Genomic DNA, 17,914 nt, shown 5'->3' on the forward strand with positions numbered 1-17,914 from the left:
TAAAATAAGAGAGTTAGTTATCTACTTCCGGTAAAACCGGAAATACGATGACCTTGAAAATATTTTAGCTTAGTAGGCCCACGGTTCGTATTACACCATTACAATTTCAAAAAAATCCTTCGAGCGGTTTCCCAGATATCCATCGATGGAGTTCGTGGTATATGTACGGTAAGTGTTTACTTGGTTAGTTTGTATCCTAGCCAAGTAAACACTTTAACTGTACACATATATAACGAGCGTTCAAATAAAAACGTGGTCGAAGTTGGCTCTGACACATTGGACGTAGGGAGTAGCTTATAGCGACCAACTTAACCTCATTTCTCAGCAGCTGTCAGTTTCAATAACGTTAATGATTATATAACTTTATTTTAAAGAATAATCGTGATAACAATAACAAACAATTAAAGGAGCTGCGGAAAGTGTCCCCCTCCTTGTTATAACAATAAATTAAAGCAGCTGCTGAAAGTGTCCCCCTCCTTGTTCCAAGCACTTTTCGCACCTGTTCCTCAAAGAATTAAAGACATTTTCTAAGATGCTCGGGGTATTGTTAATTTCACGAATCTTGTCTATAAGTCGAGCCTGCAGATGGTTTAAATCAGGAATAGGCAGTTCAAAAATAGTGTTTTTAAGGTAAGGCCACAAAAAGAAATCACACGGCGTAATATCACATGACCTCGGTGGAAATTCATGTTCAGCATTGAGACTTATTAGTCGATTTTGGAAAACTTCCCTCAACATATTCATCGTCTCGCCTGCCGTATGTGCCCTTGCGCCATCTTGTTGAAAGTAAAAGTTTGTAATTTCGTTTTCTTCCAGCTGGTTAAAAAAGGAGCGATAATTTCTTCTCTATACCTACCTTTGCGCAGTAAGAGTACCATTAAAAAAATAGGTCCATAAATTCTCCTTCGATTGAGAGAGCACACCAAACTCCAATTTTTTGAGCGTGTAGAGGGCCCTCGACAATTAAGTTATCTGGTTTTTCAGAAGACCACATTCTCATACTCTGTGAGTTTACGTAACCACTTAAATGAAACCAGGCTTCATCAGAAAAAAAGGTGATATTATGAAGTTCACCGTAGTTGTTTAAAAACCATTCACAAAATACAGCCCGTCGCGGAAAATCAACTTCATGAAGTTCTTGCTGACAAGTTAAACGATAGGAGAACAAACGCAAATCTTTTTTTAACACTGTGTGGCAGGTACCGACTGATACTCCCACCATTTGTGATAAAACACGTACAGAAGTTCTTGGCGCATTTTCCATTATTTGTTGGACATTTTCTTTTAATTCTTCAGTCCGCTTTTTAGGTCGGCCGCTTCCTTCTTTTCTTGTTACACTGCCCGTTTCACGAAAAACATTAACACAACGCTGAACTGCACTTTGAAAAATTTTGTACTCAACAACGCCGGGAAATTGATTTTGAAATTCTATGAAACATTCCTCAATAGAATACTTCCATATTCCATCAATCTTGCGGCCATTTCTAAAGTAGGACTCTATGATAAACACTTTTTGTTCTTGAGAAAAAACCATTTTAAACGCTTTTTAAAACGAAAATATTCAAATTGATAGCGGCGATATACCGCTTTGACAGATGACGTTTAAGTTCATTTGCTATACGCTACGCCCTACGTCCAAATTTTCAGAACCAACACTTGACCACGTTTTTATTTGAACGCTCGTTATTTTTTAATAGCTATAATTCATTAATGATTAGAATATTGTTTTTGGGAAGAAGAAAACGCCAACATGGATATTGGGTTGGTTTGCTTAAAAAGAAAACACAACACGACCGTTTCCACTAAACAGACTTGAGTTTCAAAACACGTCGAAACCTTTCAATGTGACCCCTTTCGAGCGGGACCCGAAAAACAAAACTCCAACTGTCGCAAAACACGCCAGTCTTCAAAAAGTTTGCGAAAAGTCACAGTTTTGTTTTATTCGACACAAGTCTGTGATTTGTTTTTGTTTTGTCCGTTTAGTGGAAAACCGCCTTTACATGTCTCTGCCCCTGTCGGTTCTTGATAAAGTTCTCAATAAAAGTAATGTGCTTCAATTACAAGCACAAAATAATAACGGCGGCAACGCCGCTTCTGGGTACCGTTGACTGAAATAATTTCAAGGACAAAAAAACAAACCACCAAAACGTTCAAAACATCAAAACAGTAAGATACGAGGAACGAAAGGAAGTGGTGGTGTCAACAGATAGTCTTAGCCAGACACGTCGTATTCTACAAGTGTTAACAGCCACATTTCCACAATGAGTGCATTCCGAGATATAGGAGACATTTTTCATCTCATTTCCATATTGTGGCTTCTGGTAAAATTGATCAAAACGCGATCGTGCGGAGGTAAGTCCAATAGTTTTCTTTATACCAAAATATGTTTGCGTGTAACTTCTTGGAAGTTCAAATTCACGAATATCTAATGTGATATTGTTTAAGTTTAAAGTGCTTCGGCTGACGTCAAATAGTCAATATATTGACACGTTCAAAGCGGATATGAATTAATTTGTATGTAAACTATACTACTTTTTTTTGTCTTTCGTTGCAATGATAGACGTTTGCAAAAGGAGAATACACACTAAGTATACAAAGTACATGTAATACAAAAATGTCACATTAACAACTTCCACTACGACAATTAAAAAATAAAAGAATTCAAGACTACTTTAAGTCGTTAACAGGTATGCAAATATATAATTTATTTTTGAATATACATATGTATAAAAAGTAGAATTTCTTATATCTTTGGGCATTAAGCCAAGAAATATAGAGTTGGACGCAACTTTTAGTTTCGGAAAGCAGAATTTAGCACTAGATGCTAAATATTATGTACAATAACATATTACTTTCCAGAGTCATAAAAATGGGGGGAAGATTTTTTACAGGCTGGTTAATTGTATAATTTTTACGTAAATTCACCTTTTGCGCTTATAACTTTTTCCGTTCATTTCCACGAGAAAACAGTAAAGTACTTTTTTTCGTCCTCAAAAGACCTACAAAACTAGCCCTCGAGCGTCAAAAAATATTGATTAGGTCAAAAGTTACAAACAGAAGAATTTTATTTATGACTTTTGAATTAAACATTTATAAACTGCGTTATTATTACCAGAACGTTTTGGCATCGCATCCTCTCATTCCTTACCACTGTCTAATAACTCACACGAAATCTGGAATCGGTAAGTTGAATAGTTTACAAGTTATGGCCTTATAAACAAATTAACTAATTATTAGTCTGGACGATCCCGAGGATCTTCCACAATCGCACTTGTTTTTTTCATGGTAGATTTCACAATAATACATTGAAATCTATCATTTTTTTTTTAATTTCAAATTTGCAACTTGGATTTTTTTTTATTTTTTAGCTTTAGTTGCAAAATGAAATATACAACGCAAAATATTTCGAATTTTCACAACCAAGAACATTTTTAACATTAAGGCGATGTTTCGCATTGTATTAGCTATGTCCTGTACAAATTTAGTTTCGTGCAACTCTCTCGGCTTCAAAAATTTACAATCACTATGTATGTTTTCAGCCACGAAAATTAAGTAATTCCAAATATTTCGAATTTTCACCACTAAGAACGACGGTGACAAGATTATGGAGTCCAGTCTAGAAAAAGTTTAATACATAAACCCCAATTATTATGTAGAAATGAACTACAAGTGACCTGAATTTTTTTTGTCAGGGAAAACTTAGGAAAATCAGGAAATTCTATATTACTTTTAAACTATTAAACCCTGTTACTGTATGAGTAATAATAATAATGTACTTTTCATGCGACATGTTATCCGTAGTATTTTTGCCTCCTGATCACAAATTCCGTCTCGGAATTGAGCTATCACATCACAGGAATTTCCTAACTTCAAAAAACAGATCAAAAATAGCAAAAATTCACGAAAAAGTGCTACGAAAAATACAAATTTTTTTTATATATTCAAATGCTCATTTACATGGTTAATACCCTGCTGAAAGTGAATCCACGGTCTGAATTGACGGATCTTTTTCTTTTTCTAACCTCAAAAGAACGGGTCAATTGAGGTCAGATGTCATCATTTTGCTATTTCTGACCTGTTCTTTGAGGTTAGGAAATTCCTGTGATGTGATAGCTCAATTCTGACACCGGATTCGTAATCAGGAGGCAAAAATACTACGGATAACATACGTCGCATGAAAAGTACAGACAACTTTTTTTTGTGTGACTGTGCAATTTTCCAATTTTTTTATTTCAGACATCTCCGGTAAAACCCAACTGCTCTTCGCCATAGTATACACCGCCAGATTATGGAGTCCGTTTCCAGGTTACGTTTCACCTTTTTACATTACTCTCAATATAATGTACGTCATCTGCTATTACACCATAGCCCTGTTGATATTCGTACTCTTGAGGAAATCATACAGAAGCACCGAAGATACGTTTTTAACAGAAATATTGTTAGTTCCAACATTCGTGATAGCCCTATTTGCAGACGAACGTATGACGTCAATAGAGGTAAGCTCACTATTTATGAAGGCTAGAAGGAGACCCTTATACCTAAGTTCTTATCTTTGTTTTAGAAATTATGGTCGTTTAGTTTAGTACTAGACGAGATAGCCATCCTACCTCAACTTTACATGATCTACAAACACAAAAATACGGTGGTCGAGAAAATCTTGCTGTATTACTTGATACCGTTGGGACTCTGCAGACTATTCTACATTTTTGACTGGGTGTACCTTTACACAGATCCAAATCACTTCGACACGATAACAATTGCCGCCGGATTCGTTTCCATAGCAGTATACATATTTGCCTTTTTAGAATTGTTCGATGTTAAAGTGGTACGCGAAGATAACAGCAAATTTTTGAAGAAAAATATTTTGTTTATAAGCAGCAACGAACCGTACAAGAAAATCGTGAACAACGAAAAAACTTTGTCGTCTGAACAACTGTTCGATGGGAATGTTTAGAAAACGAAAAATCCGTATTAGTACAGTCATTGAAGCTTTTCACCTTCGAATTCTTTGAAACTGAACCGATCGACTTGAAATTTGGCAGATAGTTAGAGAAAAGGCCAATGAACATTAGTGACATAGCTCCGATTGACGTTTCCATCTTGTCGGGGGTTGACACCCCTTCTCGGGGGTGGACAATTTTTTTTCAAAAATAACGCTGGAAATCGATAATCAAATTTTGAGCAAAAAATTTTTCGAGAAATCAATAGTCTTTTAGTTATTCACGATTGAAACCTTGGAATTTTGAGAGAAAAAAACACTTTTTCAAAGTATTTTTTGCGAATAACTCAAAAACTACGCATTTTATTTAAAAAAAGTGTAATGAACAAAAATGTAGCTTATAAATAAGCAAAGACAGTCGTTTTTTAAAAAGTCTCGTACGTCCTATACAAAGCGAAATATAGTTAGTGGAAGGAACTTGTTTTGGGGGAAATACACGAATAGTCAAATAACGGGATAAGGATTAATTTTACGTGTATAACGCTCCAGGAGTTTTTTGTAGTACCCAAAAAGACCTTCAAAATGAGCACTTATAAAAGTTAATTAGAGCAAAATTGAAGGAGTTGTCGTCAAAAACAGATGGGTTGCTCATATTTTTTAAGGAAAAATGAGCAGTAAACGCTATTTCCATCAGAATTAAAATTAATCGTTACAATAATTAGTTTTGTTTTAGTGTTTTTCATACGATCCTGAAGTTAGACCGGTTTAGAATGCGTATTTTTTTAATAATGTGCGGTAAAAGTTGAAAACGTATTTTTCATTATTCAAAAAATTCAAAAAGACTATGAAAGACGAAAAAAATGATAAGACAACAAAAATGTAACTTTTTTTTCAACAAATATTTTGCTTTTATTTGTTCCTGTAGCAAAAAAAATAAAGGAGATATCGCCGCTTGAAGTATCCATTTTAGTGAAAAAACGACCTGTTTCGAGCCCTTTAAAAAACGATATACTTAAAAGGTTTTATATGCAAACAATCTTACAGCTCTTGAAATTATCTTTAAAATGCTTTTTTGTAGGATACTACTACTACTAGTTTCAAAATTAACCGAGTTATGGTAAAAAAACCAATGACATTTTTTCGGAGCAAAATAGGCTTTCTCATTTTTATATATTATATATTATATTATACAAATAAAATAAGTAAAACAATTTAGCGTGATTACTTATATGCAGCGTAGCAATTTTTTGTATGATTGATTATATTTAAAAATCGATTATAATAAAAATATTTTACATTAATATTTGTAAAAGGGTAGTTTATAAGAGTTGAAAATGGCAAAAGTAAAATATTCTTTCATAAACAATATAGGTAAGGGAATTTTTATTTTAAATTATTGCACAATTATAGCAATCCAAGATTTAAAACGTAATTTTTTATAATTTTTTATCACAGGGGTGATTTATAAGGGTTGAAAAGTGTTATGAGATTCTTTCATAAGCAATGAGGGAATTTTTATTTTAAATAATTGCACAGTTAAAGCATTCCAAGCTTTTAAAAAGTAATTTTTTATCATTTTTGTCAATATAGGGGTGATTTTTAGGAGTTGAAAGGGAAAAATTATTTTATTCCAAATCTTTAAAAAGTAATTTTTTTATCATTATTTTATGCATTACCCCTATGTTTTGAAAGGTTAAATAAAAGGTCGACAAGATCAAATATATCATAAAACATGTTCGAGGACATGGTACATTATTTAATCTTTGTGCTTGAACAAGATTTTTATCAATAAAATGCTTAAAACTTAATTTTTTCAATTTTTTTCACTTAGGGGTAGTTTTTACCCCTAAAAAACAAAAAGCGTCACTAGGGCTTATGACACTTTTGAACTTGAGCCTAAGATGAGCCTTATTCTAAATTTTCATGCAAATCCATGCAGTTTTAAAGAATTCGGAGGTTACAGCTGATTTTTAGCTTCAATGACTACTATGTGTGTTTTTAAATAATGAAACTATATTAGTCCAGGTGTTACAGAATTCGAGGCGTTTGTGTTTGAAGTCATCTATTTTGTTGTACAGAAAAATCACAAATATTATGTAGAATAAGAACAGGAGTCTGCCTATTCCAAAAAAACATTGCTAAATTCAGGGGAACAGCAAACATACAAACAGAACGAAAAATTACCCGTTTGTCGACATATTTTTCCCTGTAACATTGAAAGTAAGCCCAAAATAAAAAAACGTTATTTATTTTTTGTGTATTTGACGATTTTCTAAGTTACAACTGCAAATCAAAAAAGTGAAATTTTGCATTAACAATGGGCGAAAAATCGTATTTGGAGCAATTTTTAAAATAAGTAAATATTTATAAATACATATTGATGAAACTTTGTGAACAAATAGTAAAACATATGTCAATTCTACCCTAAAAATTTTGCTACCATCGATCGCGTGGTTTTCGATTCACAAGATTGTTAATTAAGAAAACTTCAAAAAGTTTATCGCGTATCGTGGGTTTAAATTAAGGTTTAGAAAGGGCACACAATTTTTTAGAGATACTTGTTGTAAACAATGATTAATACTGAAAAATACCTATTTTTACACTTTTATAACAATTTAGAATTTTTTTTTAATTTTTCAATATTTTACTCTACAGGCTGTTACAAATTCGCTTCTCACTACAGGGATCTCGGAATGGTAAGAGATACGAAGTAGCTTAAATGGGGGCAAAGTTGCATAATCAGAGGACCAACATTATGCCTCTAAAAAATCAAGGCTAACATGATTGGTTTTCGAAATATTTGAAAAAAACCGAAATCCGTTTTTGTCAAATAAACAAATAAATAAATAATGACTTTTTTTATTTAGGGCATACTTTCAATGTTACGGGGAAATATATGTCGAAAAACAGGTAATTGTTCGTTCTTTTTGTATGTTCGTTGTTCCCGTGAATTTAGCAATGGTTTTTTGAAAATGGCAGACTCGTATTCTTATTTTAGATAATATACGGGATTTTTCTGTACAACAAAATAGGTGACTTCAAACACAATCGTCAAAGACTACTTTTACTGATCTATCGCCTGGACTATAATGTATTGCTTTTCAGTTATAATTCATATCATAACGCTTACAACAGATTTTGTATTTATAAACTGGAACAGTCCCAATGAATTTTGTACTTTTATACTAATGCTCAGGAACTAGGTATGTGTAAAATATATGTCTGTAAATTACATTTATTTGTTGAGAAAGTGTGTTTATTTTTCATGCCTTAGACCACTATCAACTCGTTTTCAGTTACACATTCTACTATCGAAATAAATTAAATAGGCCCCTGAATTTGGAGAGCGATAACCTCGCTATGGCTCTATTGTCTGCTAAAATTTCAAGTAGTCAGTAGATTTCAGATAGATATAGTTTCGTTATCCCATTTTTTAGTTATTGATGAAAATGTTGAAAAAATCACCATTTTCTGCCTACAACCTTGATACCTTTTAACTCGTCGTAATTTTTTTTTTAATTGATAAAAATATTACAAATTTTTACTGACGATAAATCGAACTATTGTCTTTAGTACTGTGAAGGTCATTTGTCTCAAAAGCTCTTCTTTTTTATTTTTAAGCAAAACAGAAGGGAGTGATATCTCCGTAAATTGTGCGTTTTTTAAAAAAATAACTAACACAACACAACTACAAATAAGATCCACTTCTTATTTGTAGAAAGGCGAAATGGGCGGTGACAATTAGACGCCTTCATTATAGCCATCTTTCTCTATCGCACGGATTTCTATGACTTACTTTATCGCTCTCACGTAACGGCAGATGAACCATGGGGACTTTCCGACCCTGTAGATGCAATGGATAACTGGCAAAAAATACAGTTTTAAAATAAAAAAAGTACCCTCTACGAGCAACAGGTAAATATAATTTTTTTTTAAATCGTAGCGCAATTGTTTATAAACATTAAGACTTAAATTTTTCGCAAAATAAAGTTTACGACGTAAACTGCGATTTCCCGTGAATTGCATTGAAAAATATGGAAAATTAACGACTCACGAGCCCTTTAAAGAGAAGGTACTCGCTAAGTAAACTGTCCGGCAGCCGGCGGAGTGGTGGTGGGGGAAGCTCCTCCAAGTTCAAATTGATGCGCGCTGTAAAATTTTGCAATATCTCGGCTTCTATTCATCGTAGATACTTATTTTTTTTTTGACAGGGGTAACTCGACGAGAAAATAACAATGGGCATATTTACGAATTCGTAGAATAGGCCTGAACCCCAGAAAAAATACATCTTCTATACTTAATTTTTTTTAATTTACAAAAATGTCACAAAAATTATTGTTAAACGAAATATTAATTAAAATTTCAATTTCGGAATTATTTTACTATTATTAAATAAATAAATGAAGCTATCGTTCATTTAAAAAGTTATTTTTTTACATATTAAGGCAAAGTAAACTTGTTTTTTCAATATTTTGTTAGCTATTTAATTACGATTTAAATGTAAAATTAAAGTAAAAATTCATAAATTATTTTCAAATTATTATTTCTCATAAAAATAGAAAAAATTTTAAATTTTAAATTGTATTATATTGCATTATTTATATCTATTATTGAAAATGGTTGTGATTAATATTTTTTGAATTAATTTTGATTATGTTTATAAAATTAGTAATAAATATAATAAAAAAACTTTATATATTAAAATTTCAGGAAGTTAAAATTGTAATTTTATCGACCGCGTTATTTTTAATATTTTTTAATTTTGAGAATTTTGCAATAAATTCAAATGCTTTTTATTCTTTTTTAAATCTTTTAACAATAAATAATAATTTGAAAATAATTTGTGAATTTTTACTTTAATTTTACATTTAAATCGTAATTAAATAGCTAACAAAATATTGAAAAAACAAGTTTACTTTGCCTTAATATGTAAAAGAAATAACTTTTTAAATGAACGATAGCTTCATTTATTTATTTAATAATAGTAAAATAATTCCGAAATTGAAATTTTAATTAATATTTCGTTTAACAATAATTTTTGTGAGATTTTTGTAAATTAAAAAAAATTAAGTATAAAAGATGCATTTTTTCTGGGGTTCAGGGCTATTCTACGAATTCGTAAATATGCCCATTGTTATTTTTTCGTCGAGCTACCCCAGTTTAAAAAAAAAAAAAATGTTTCTACGATGAATAGAAGCCGAGATATTGCAAAATTTACAGCGCGCACTTATTTGAACTTTGCATTTAACTTTTCTCGCCCGCGGGATCGCTTGGACGAGCTTCCCCCACCACTACGCCGCCGGCCGCCGGACAGTTTACTTAGCGAGTCGTGAGTCGTTAATTTTCCACATTTTTCAATGCAATTCACGGGAAATCATAGTTTACGTCGTAAACTTTATTTTGCGAAATATTCAAGTTTTAATATTTATAAACGATTGCGCTACGATTTAAAAAAAAATCTTATCTTGGCTCCTGTCGGTCGTAGGGGGTACTTTTTTTATTTTAAAACTGTATTTTTTTGCCAGCTATCCATTGCATCTATTTTCGGTGAAATAGCATAAATAGCAACAATGGTATTCAAATTGTTTATAAGCGAAAAACGCACGGTTTCTTAATGCACAATTTGAGAATGTTAATGTCAAAAAAACCGTGATATTTTTTAATAGGTCGCTTAATTGCGTCTTTAAGATTACAATGACGCTTTCAGAATCATGTTTGATTGAAAATTAACGTTTGTACAGAGGCTTAAAGTTCATAACTTTTGGAGCCTCCGCTATAAACAAATAGAATTGTGCGAAAACTATTGCACCTACAGCGCCCACTTTTGGCACACTTTTATAGTATGACAAAACCCTCAAATTGTCATAGGTTTTATAAAATTTTAACAACAAATCCGATAGTTATTGATGCTTTTCCCTGCAAAGTGAAAAAACTGTTTTCCTCACTTATTTGTTTAAATAGAAAAGTTAGCTGATAAAAGTTTTTGACTCACAAGATGAGAGATGTTTTGTATTATGTTCCTTTAGATTAGACAATTTTACAGTAATTTCGCGGATAGGACTATTTTCGAGTTTCTTTTTTATTTTCGCTAATTTTCCTGGTGTAACCGTGCTACAACCACAACTACAAAACAATAACGGCGGCAACACCGCTTCTGGATACTGTCGACTGAAATAGTTTCAAGCACAGAACAACAACACGGCAAAATACGACGAACGAATGAAACTAACCAGTCGCGTCTACTGCCAGTGTCAGTGAGGTGTGTTTTCTACAAATGTTACAGCGACAGTTCCACAATGAATGCATTCAGAATTATAGGAGACATTTTTCACCTCGTTTCTATACTGTGGCTTCTGGTGAAATTGATTAAAACGCGATCATGCGGAGGTGAGTTAAATAATTTAATCTACATATTTTATATATGTTCCGGGTACATTGCAAGTTCTGGTAAGCGATTGTGTAACACTGGGATAAATTATACAATTTGGTTTTCTTGGAAATGCTCATATGCCTCGGTTGACGTCAAATAGGCAGTAAAGTAAATTATAATCTACTTGTTTTGTCTCTATTTGCGCATAGTCTGATTCAAGTAGAAATAAGTGAAAATGGCGATCACGGCCTATTTCGTTATTAAATAACTTTCAATTTTTATCAATATTTACAAGAAGAGAGGGGAAGGAGAGAATTTAAACGATTAACTTAAGTATAAAACGGAAATTTCCAATGATTGCGTTTATCGCTATATTTGACCCCACTGGCGATGTTTCGCATTGTATTAGTTATGTCCTGTACAAATAACTTTTTTAGTTTTAGAATTGAATTTAGCACAATATACTGTAAGATAAAAATGTTTAAATTTGTTACCGATGCTGCAAAATAGCAATAATTGATGAAAAAAAGAGCAAAATAATTTTTTGAAAAAAATTTTCAATTTTCAAAATTTTGCACATTTTAAAGTACTCGGAAAGTCCCCCTCCCCCCTTTTCGTGTTTTGAGTCACTTTTCTCTCGTGCGAGCGACAGCTTTTCCGCTGATTTATCTATGTTGCCGATAACTTATGGACATGAAAATTTTTTCCAGCTTGTAACTCCGAAAAACGAAGCTACTGGATGGGGTTTCTGATTTCTCGGCCTATTTTTTTTCTCTGGTCTCGAGAATTCTCGACTAGGAATTCCCGGGAATTCTCAAATTCTCGAGAAATTTCTAAAACTTAAAAGTCATAATTTTGGTATTGCAATGCGAAATATAAACATGCTATTATACTTAACAATCATCATTAACATTTATTATTTATTCAGTATTTTTATTAATTACTTACGTTTCTACTTCTACTAACAAAACTAAATTAAACTTTGAGTTTCTTCTTAAAAACCTTTAACTTGTTTTTTTATTAAACACTTTCAATATACTTATGTTTATTTCAATGTTTTTGAATCGTATTTTTCTTCCAATAATAATTATTAATAATCATTAATCATGCAGTATTTTAATTAAATAAATAGTAAATAAGGAATTTAACCGAAGAAATCTTTAAAAAAAAACAAGCTTTAATTTAAAGATACAGAAGCGTTCTTCCTATTAATTTATCACTTCAACATTAGGTATCTGCTTATAATAAAATTTCTACACATACTTATAACTAGGTACAGGGTGATTCACTATATTTTGACCCCCCTTTAACTTTTTTGTTTTAAGAGTTATAAAAAAATGTGAAATACAAAAGTTGCACGATTTTTTATAAAACTTTCGAATATGATAGTATTATAATATTAATATGATTAACTTTGTTAATTTAAATGGAACACCCTGTATATTTTTACACATTTGTATAGAACGTTCCCTGTCGAGCACAGTCATATATGGTTTGCTGGGTCCATCTCTAACAATAATCGAGATAATATTAAAAAACGAAAATAACGTTTTTTTATTAAGAAAATAAAATATTTTGTAATTGTTGGACGTTTTTTAGACATTTCTGCCTTTTTTCCAATTACGTAAGGATTTAGATTTATTTGCAATATATTTTGACATATCGAACATTGATATAGTCCAAAATGGGTATAAGTATTTTAACTAAATCGCACTAATTAGTCCGTGAGGGGCTTATTTACTCATGGACAATGTTATATGGTAGGCCGTGACAGTGACAGGTAATATTATGACAACATTGTTATTGTTTGACAGTTTGTATTATTATTTATTTAAAATGGGTTACACAGAAGTAGAAAATTTAAATATTATAGGAATTAAGATAGAGTAGTTAAGATATTCTCCATAGTTTATTTTAATTCCTAATAATATTTCAATTTTCTACTTCTGTGTAACCCATTTTAATTAAATACTAATACAAACTGTCAAACAATAACAATGTTATCATGACATTACTACCTGTCACTGTCACGACCTACCATATATAAGATTGTCCATGAGTAATTGGCCTCACACGGTCTAATTAGTGAGATTTACTTAAAATACCTATACGCATTTTGGACTATATCAATGTCCGATATGTCAAAATATATTACAACTAAATCTAAATCCTTACGTAATTGGAAAAAAGGCAGAAATGCCTGAAAGAGGTCTAACAATTACAAGATGTCTTATTTTCTTAATAAAAAAACATCATTTCGTTTTTTAATATTATCTCGCCTATTATTAGAGATGGACCCAACAAACCCTATATGACTATGCTCGACAAGGAACGTTCTATCCAAATATGTAAAAATATACAGGGTGTTCCATTTAAATTAACAAAGTTAACATCCGCGGCCATTTTGTTTGAACTTCATTTGTTTTTCTACTATCATTTTCGAAAACTTCATAAAAAATCGTGCAACTTTTGTATTTCACATTTTTTTATAACTCTTAAAACAAAAAAGTTAAAGGGGGGTCAAAATATAGTGAATCACCCTGTACATTAAAAAAAAAAAAAAATCTTCAAAATAAACTAAAGTCTTAAAAACTTAAAATAAATAAATCATGAGCTGGTAGAGAAACCACTTTAACCGCTCAGTTATTTGTCGAGAAACGAATTGAACGCATGAACGAAACGAACTCCAGTCAAGAACTTAAGACGCGCGTGATTTTTAAATTTCTCGATTTCTCGACACTTTTTTCTCGTCTCGAGTAAGGCCAGATTTCCCGGGAATTCTCGCTTCGGGAAGTCTCGACCAGAAACCCTACTACTGGATCAAAGATTATTGCTAAATTGTTTATAAATTAACGGTAAATGCCGATAAACTTTGACCGCTTATATCTCGAAAACCAACAAACGGAATTTAACTTTTTCTTTTTTAAAAGAAGAGTCTTTCCGAGTACTTTAAAATTATAATTTTTGAAAAAAACTAAATTGTAAACTGATAGATGTAATCTAATTGTTTTAAAATGAAAAAAAAAATTATGTTAACTTTAAAACTTTACTGTGACCGTCCTAATCAACCGATTTCAATTTTTCAAAAACTATTTGTAAAGTAATTTCTATGTGAAAAAACTTTCAAGTATCTAGATGCTTTATTTGAGTCTGCAAAATTTTGAAAATTCGACGTCTTTTTCAAAATTTCTTTCAAATAATTACTTTGCGAAAACTATAGAACCGATTTTAATGAAATTTGTTGTGCTGTTTTATTATACTGTAAATTTTTTTTACCAAAATTAGAATGCCCTCGGAGCAATTAACACGTTGACTGCGAGATAATCTCAATGTACTTTGTCCGTGACTGCGATACATATCTTCGGGGATATGTAACAAAACTTCTTCTGTGTGCGGTACATATCCCTGGGGATATGTATTTTTTTTACATTTGACCCTATAAAATTAAAAATAACACAATTATTGCTATAAACTTGCGTGTATCTGTAACTATATATCCTAGGATACTAACGTTTTCATTCGCAAAGAGTTTTGAAAAGAAAATAATAGAAAAATCATTATTTCTAAAAACTACAGATTCTGCAACTTCCACAGATACATAAAAATGTGATTATTGAGATTCGCATATTTTTTATAATGAGTACATACCCCCCGAGGTATGTACCGCAGTCAACGTATTAAAACATTTTAAAAAAATTATCCAAAAAACTTGATATATTTGCCTTTTTTCATCAATTATTGCTATTTTGCAACATCGGTAATAAATTTAAACATTTTCTACTTCGAGTATATTGTGCAAAATTCAATCTCAAAACTTTTTTCTTCTCAATATTCTTCCAAAATGCGTAGGTTCCAAGATATAAGTAAAAAACTCGGATAAAATAGGTATTTTTTTAAATTTTTTAAACATTTTTGCAATTTTAAAAATGTTCCGGACCTCGCCCAGATTTAGGGATCTACACTTTTATTATGTGAGTTGTACTGAAGGTAATCCAGAAAAAAATTGCTTGCCCCCTCTCACATCCAGTATTATTTCTGAAGCTGCAGCCCTTGTTGGGTTTATAAACACGAGACGAATTGTGACAAACCGAGTCACGCAGGAAAAAAGTTTATAGAGCCAACTCTACTTATTTTTTGGTAATGAATCTATCTACTTCTGCAGTTTCTGTATTTAAAGTGAAATTACCCTGTATACTAAGTAAAAATACAAATATATTCTTAAAAATATAAATCTTTTCCTTATTTTTATTTCAGGCATCTCCGGTAAAACCCAACTGCTCTTCGCCTTAGTATTCTCCACCAGATACCTGGATCTGTTTTCAGGATACATCTCAACTTACAATACTGCTTTCAAGATAACGTACATCGTCTGCAGTTACGTCACAGTCCTGCTGATACTCGTTGTCTTCCAAAAATCATATAGAAGCACGGAAGACTCGTTTTTAACAGAAATAATCCTACTTCCAACATTCGTGCTAGCCCTATATGCTAACAACATCATGGAACCAGTAGAGGTAAGCTCACAATTTACGAAGGCTAGATTTACCTTTTTAAAATTTATCTCTTTTAGATATTATGGGCGTTCAGCATTTACCTGGAGTCGGTGGCCATCCTACCCCAATTCTACATGATCTACAAGAAAGGAGAGTTGGAAAGAAGCCTGCTGTATTACTTGATACCGTTGGGACTCTACAGACTGTTCTACATTTTCAACTGGATCTACCGTTACAACACCGAAGGCCACATCGACAAGATATCAGACGGCGCCGGAATAATCTACGTGATAGTGTACCTATTAGCGTTACTAGAATTCTGTACTGGCAAAGTTAAGGTGACAGACGAAGAAAACGGCAAATTTTTGAAGAAGAATATTTTCTTTATAAGCAGCAACGAACCGTTCACGGTGAACGGCGAGAAAACTTTGTCGTCTGAACAACTGATCGACGGAAATGTTTAGAAAGCGAAAAATCTGGAAAATAATGAATCTATAATGTATTTCCTTTCAGTTATAATTCATACCATAACTTAGTACAGATTTTGTATTTATTTGCTGGAACAATCGCAATGAATTTTGTATTTTTATATAAATTCTCAGGAACTAGATGTTTGTGTAAAAAATACGTCAGTACATTACATTTATTTGTAGAGAAAATGTGTTTATTTTTGTTCCCTAGACCTAGACTATTATTCACCAGTTTTTAATTACGCATTCTAATTAGGAGTCGACAAAAAATTTGAAATTGTATTGACTAACTGAAAAAAATACAAATACATAGGACTGCCAAACTTCTATTAAAGCATAGATATACAGTGTTTCCCAGAATTATGGAACAAAATTTATATTCTTTTTCCAGTTCAGATTTTAAAAAATTGCTAAAACAAGTCAATTGGTAAATAGAAATTATCGCTTTTCTGTAATATTTTCTATGTTTGAGAGACCTATAACATTAGTTACCAACATTTTTTTTTAATAGGATGCTCTATATTTTATTGTATAATATATAGTCTTTCTAAAGACGAAATTTAAAAGATTTTCGCATTTTAAAGATTCAATTCATGTTCAAATATGTTGGGTAAAGTTCCTTTCATGTATTATAATTTATTTTTTTTATTTACTTTACAACACAAAAAGTTTTTAACAGTTTAAAATATTTTTTGGTGCATTCACAATGTATTGCATTTCTTTTGTTATTCACCAGTTTTTAATTACGCATTCTAATTAGGAGTCGACAAAAAATTTGAAATTGTATTGACTAACTGAAAAAAATACAAACACATATGATGTACCTACATTTGACTGCCAAACTTCTATTAAAGCATAGATATACAGTGTTTCCCAAAATTATGGAACAAAATTTATATATTTTTTCCAGTTCAGATTTTAAAAAATCGCTAAAACAGGTCAATTGGTAAATAGAAATTATCGCTTTTCTGTAATATTTTCTATGTTTGAGAGACCTATAACATTAGTTACCAACATTTTTTTTTAATAGGATGCTCTATATTTTATTGTATAATATATAGTCTTTCTAAAGACGAAATTTAAAAGATTTTCGCATTTTAAAGATTCAATTCATGTTCAAATATGTTGGGTAAAGTTCCTTTCATGTATTATAATTTATTTTTTTTATTTACTTTTCAACACAAAAAGTTTTTAACAGTTTAAAATATTTTTTGGTGCATTCACAATGTATTGCATTTCTTTTGTTATTCATTAAAAAGCTTACGACTAATTACAAAGTTGCAACCCTTAAAAACCATCCCTTATAGTAAAATAAACAAAAAAATATTGAAAGCTTGAGATGTTTTAATAGTATGCATACCTATATGTTGAATTATAAACTTTTTATTGGTTTTCAAATGATCTATGATAAGTTTATTGCAGCTTTTCGGCAACCAAAAAACCCTTATTCAAGACCTACCCCTCATAAAAAACCCTACCCCTTATAGAAAAATTTCCTAAAAATTATATGTGAGTGATGATATAATTTTTTTTTAATGCTATTGAATTTATTCGTAATATTTTTTTATTAAATTAATATCAAATATTATAAATATTAATAAAACACTCAAATCAGTTCACAAGTGCTCCAAAATACACAAAG

The 17,914-nt window shown here is 31.3% G+C and overlaps 2 protein-coding genes across 2 annotated transcripts; both read left to right on the forward strand.

Annotated features, from left to right (window-relative positions):
- The first annotated feature begins 2,185 nt into the window (after positions 1-2,185).
- Positions 2,186-5,149, forward strand: LOC108903966 (ER lumen protein-retaining receptor 1-like). The gene is made up of 3 exons (XM_018706318.2): positions 2,186-2,352; positions 4,237-4,496; positions 4,562-5,149. Exons 1-3 carry the CDS (start codon positions 2,262-2,264, stop codon positions 4,952-4,954), a joined length of 744 nt encoding a protein of 247 aa, XP_018561834.1. The 5' UTR covers positions 2,186-2,261; the 3' UTR covers positions 4,955-5,149.
- Positions 5,150-11,145: 5,996 nt separating this feature from the next.
- Positions 11,146-16,461, forward strand: LOC108903962 (ER lumen protein-retaining receptor 1). Its single transcript, XM_018706314.1, has 3 exons — positions 11,146-11,326; positions 15,564-15,823; positions 15,880-16,461. Exons 1-3 carry the CDS (start codon positions 11,236-11,238, stop codon positions 16,264-16,266), a joined length of 738 nt encoding a protein of 245 aa, XP_018561830.1. The 5' UTR covers positions 11,146-11,235; the 3' UTR covers positions 16,267-16,461.
- The last annotated feature ends 1,453 nt before the right edge of the window (positions 16,462-17,914 follow it).

The sequence above is a fragment of the Anoplophora glabripennis genome, unplaced genomic scaffold, assembly GCF_000390285.2.
Source record: "Anoplophora glabripennis isolate ALB-LARVAE unplaced genomic scaffold, Agla_2.0 scaffold170, whole genome shotgun sequence".
Lineage (NCBI taxonomy): Eukaryota > Metazoa > Arthropoda > Insecta > Coleoptera > Cerambycidae > Anoplophora > Anoplophora glabripennis.

Bases quoted from the DNA above. Each gene is read 5' to 3' on its own strand.
- LOC108903966 (XM_018706318.2), top strand. From the start codon at position 2,262: ATGAGTGCATTCCGAGATATAGGAGACATTTTTCATCTCATTTCCATA. The intron at 2,353-4,236 runs GTAAGTCCAATA...TTTTTATTTCAG, and splicing joins CAAAACGCGATCGTGCGGAG to ACATCTCCGGTAAAACCCAA. The intron at 4,497-4,561 runs GTAAGCTCACTA...TCTTTGTTTTAG, and splicing joins AACGTATGACGTCAATAGAG to AAATTATGGTCGTTTAGTTT.
- LOC108903962 (XM_018706314.1), top strand. From the start codon at position 11,236: ATGAATGCATTCAGAATTATAGGAGACATTTTTCACCTCGTTTCTATA. The intron at 11,327-15,563 runs GTGAGTTAAATA...TTTTTATTTCAG, and splicing joins TAAAACGCGATCATGCGGAG to GCATCTCCGGTAAAACCCAA. The intron at 15,824-15,879 runs GTAAGCTCACAA...TATCTCTTTTAG, and splicing joins ACATCATGGAACCAGTAGAG to ATATTATGGGCGTTCAGCAT.